Source organism: Bidens hawaiensis, unplaced genomic scaffold (genome assembly GCF_021521415.1).
Source record: "Bidens hawaiensis isolate Kalapana, Puna unplaced genomic scaffold, B.hawaiensis_p1.1 tig00009192_1, whole genome shotgun sequence".
In the NCBI taxonomy this organism is placed as follows: Eukaryota; Viridiplantae; Streptophyta; class Magnoliopsida; order Asterales; family Asteraceae; genus Bidens; species Bidens hawaiensis.
The window spans coordinates 189,185-193,071 of NW_027491679.1; the positions used below are offsets into that span (position 1 = coordinate 189,185).

General features: G+C 37.2%; 1 protein-coding gene across 1 annotated transcript; it reads right to left on the reverse strand.

Annotated features, from left to right (window-relative positions):
* Positions 1–616: 616 nt before the first annotated feature.
* Positions 617–2,764, reverse strand: LOC143531587 (uncharacterized). Its single transcript, XM_077026851.1, has one exon. It carries the CDS (start codon positions 2,762–2,764, stop codon positions 617–619), a length of 2,148 nt encoding a protein of 715 aa, XP_076882966.1.
* Positions 2,765–3,887: the final 1,123 nt, after the last annotated feature.

Here is a 3,887-nt window from a genome sequence, read left to right on the forward strand (position 1 = left end):
TTGGATAGAGATACGGTTTGCCTGCATCCCACCCTTCCCGGACCCTGTTAATAGCTTTATTGTTGTCGTTGTAAGTGGAATCAAACATAAATGATGAATAGGAAATAAAAGACCATGTATCTTACTTGTTTTGGCCTTTATCAGTTTCCTGTGAACCAAAAAGTTAACTAACTGTTTCAGGTCAAACATTGTAGCTAAAGCCTGACTTGGAAAATTGTTCATTTGATTTGTAGTGCTAGTTGAAGGACAACTAGTTGCAATTTCAAGCAGAGTATATGTGAGACACCCATACATCAAGGTCTCAAAATTCTAACCTCTTTAAACAATTTCAGGACAGAACACATGAGGATGGGTAAGCAAATCATATGGACAAAATAATTTAGCAATCATATATTACTAAGCATCCAGAGTTACATGACAACACATTAAGTTTCATACATAAAACTTCCAGAAAGAAAAAAAAAAGAAACAGAGAAAGAAATGGAATACAAATTCTCACTACAAGATATTCATTAACATGTCTCGTGATGGACAATCTGGTAGCTGCTGAATTGTTTTGCTTGAATCACCCTCGAGAGAAGTGCAACAGAATGAACTAAGCAAGAGACCTTAAGACTTAAGGGATTGATTGCTTCAAATAAAGACGCCACTCGTCAATATACGCCATCTTATCCGGGTCCATGCCTGGTAAATCACACGTCTCTAGTCTTTGAATTATCTTTGTAGTCTTGCCAAGGAGCTCGGCTGCAGCCTTGACACTTGCCTCTCTTTTCTCTATCACGCTTTCTTGACATTTGACTGTTATGGCCTGCGGTAAGTTAGTGAAGCAAGCAGAGAATATGTCTGCAATCATACCACTTAAAAGGGCAAACAATTGTTTTTTGGTAAGTGGTTCTGTGTTGCATTTGTCTCTAAACAAGATTGTTTCTGCAATTCGGTACATTGAATTGGCAGCAATCAACTCCTTTGGAGTGTTCACCATTTTTCCATTGACACTTTCATTGATTTCTCTCACAGTATCTTTAGCTCTATCCGAAAACCACTTAAGAATTTCTGTTGTTGTTTTGCCTCTAAAAGCATCTTTTTCTAGACTCTTGTCCAACCAGTTGCGTTTGTGTTCGACCTCATTCCATAAGATTATAGTAGCCTTTTGAATATTTACATATTCTTTTTCACAGTTGAGGCTTTCTTCCACCTGATGGGTGTATGAAAGACCTTCACCAACACTTCTTAACAAGCTCTTAATTGCGTCCTTAGGGATATTTGGGAGAGCGAGCGCGATGCATGTTAAGGTTACTATTGGTAAGCTCCAACTGTTAGCAACTTCAACATAAGGCAGAGGTTGAACAAGATCAGTGTCAAAGTTTTGTACTCCTTTGAATCCAGTCGAATGCTTCAGAAGCTCTAAAAGATCCTCGTTTTGTTGCTTCTCGGCCTTTGAAATGAAGGAATTCATAGAGTTTGATATTCGCGTCAATGTTTTCTCACCAAACTCCACCTCATCATGAATATGCAAAACGTAATTGTTAAGGTTGCCATATGTATAGTCAGTTCTTGAGACGACGGGTGGAGTAACCTGCCTTACCTTCTGTGATTTCCAACAGTAGGCAACTAATATTGGAATGACTGTCGGGATGAGCGATATCGTTTTGCACAAAATGACAATTCCCTTTTGAAGTCTAATGAAAAGGCTTATAATTATACCTTTTGTATTATAGATGAGTGTTCTTGATCTACTGCTTGATAGAAATTGTATAGGACTTTGTTTCCACTCATGCAACTTTTGGGTCCAGTAATTTTCTACTTTGAAAACCGTGAAATGACTCCGGTTGGAAACCAACTTGAAGCTCAAAACCGAAAAACATCTGAATATGGGAGCAATGGTGCCCACCAAGACCCCAATGGATTGTGCTATAAAAATGAGATATATTGACCACTTGTAGTTTGATTCAAGATAATATTGTTTTTGCCTGTGCAGTGTTATTTGAGATGTGAACACCACAAGTAAGTTGAGGACTAGTATAATTACACAAATTACTCCAGAAGCAATGGATAATGGATTGCTAGCCATCACAAATTGAGGACTGCCACTTTCTGCCATTATCCAGTATCTTCTCACATATTGCTGGAGTTTCTCACTTTTAGGCATTTGGGTGTGTTGTAGATGTTGATCAGTTAAGACTGTTTTTTTGGTGGTTTGGTACTTGACTTCTAAAATTTCTTTAGAGAGCGGAATTGTTAGGGAAGATGCAATCATTATTACTAGTAACAAGAGCATCATAGGGGTATAGATGTATGCAAGCGTAAAGAATGTGAAAAGGGAGTTGCCAGCCATAGAAACACCGAAACCCATATGGTGGATAACACCATTATATATATAAATAAAAATATCAGCAATCATGGTGATAACAAGTATGGACAAACCTATGACATTCGCAACGAGTGTCCTGTTGTCCATGGCTGCTAAAGAAGGCATAAAGTTAGCCATCATTGTGCACATGAAAGCCAAACTTAGTGGTTTGGTTGCTTTGTCGGTTATTGGCGGATCAGCATAAATTTCCGTTGGCAGTTTCATGGCGACTGTTATCACTGCAATATATGCAGCATTGAGAGAAAAATATTTACACGGAAACCAAATTTTTTTGTTTCGGAAACCATGCAATAAATCTGCAGCCATGGCAAAGTCACAAAGGAATGATGCCATTGTGATGTAGATCCCAATCCACACCGTAGGTTGGTACTTTATATCTTCTAAAGTAGTCATGCTTGGATTTTTTTTTTCTCTTTTTTTTTTTGCCGGGTAATGTGTGTAGCTTTTATGCCAATGATTTAAAAAGATTCGGAGAAGGTAAACATATTCTTTATATAAAAGTAATGTTATTATCAGAAATTGCCAAGAAAGTGATCAGAAATTGCCAAGAAGTTGCAGAGTGCACATCGACTCAATGAAAGTGATCAATGGAAAATAGTCATAGAAATTTTGGGTTTACACTTTTGACCCGTTCAATGACTTGGACTTGCACCGTAAATGATGACCATTAATATATGTATTACCAAGAAAATATAAATAAACACTTGTTTGGGATTTTTTAAAGTTATATAGAAGTAACTGAGCAACTAAAATTTGTTGCAAAGTTCGTTGCAGTGAAAATATAAGCATATACTCTAAAGTTGCATTGTATGAGTAAAAGATGCATGGGCTGAAAATAAGTTGAACAAAGTGGCCCTAGTGGCAAGCCAAGCCCGCGTGGCGGATTCTAAAGAAAAGGCAGGTCACGTATGACCGAGGGAGGGTTTTGCACGAACAACAGCAACCTAGGGCTGCAAGTTGCAGGAGGCAGCGGAGAGCAGCTTGGTGTTGTGCACGCAAATCAAGGAGGAATAATGATAATGAGGCGATGCTAATCTCATTGTAACTTTCTCCGGATGAACAGTTCGTTAAGTTGAACACTAAACTGAAGGCCAGCATTATTAATTCATCAGAAACATCTGCCAAGAAGTTGCGTACTCAACACCACCGAATTTTCATAGCAATGTTGGATGATGACTTTTGACCAGTTCAATGGCTTGGACGCGTACACTTAAAGTCAGTTGCAATTTTAACGCTCTGAGTAAGTGTACTTAAACTTCTCTTCTAAAGTCGCATTTTAATTATATATATCCTGATTATAATTTTGAAAATGTTTTGACTTCAATTTGAAAGAAAAAACGCTTGTTTTCTGTATTTTGACCAACTGTAGACCTTGGTTTTGATTAATTATATTAGTTTTTATTTTTATATAAATTAAATTAGTGATAAATCAAAGAATAGATTTGCAGCAGCTATAATTCATGGTTTGGATGAATAATTAATGAGAACTTGCTTGGAAAAAGAATGCAAATAAGAA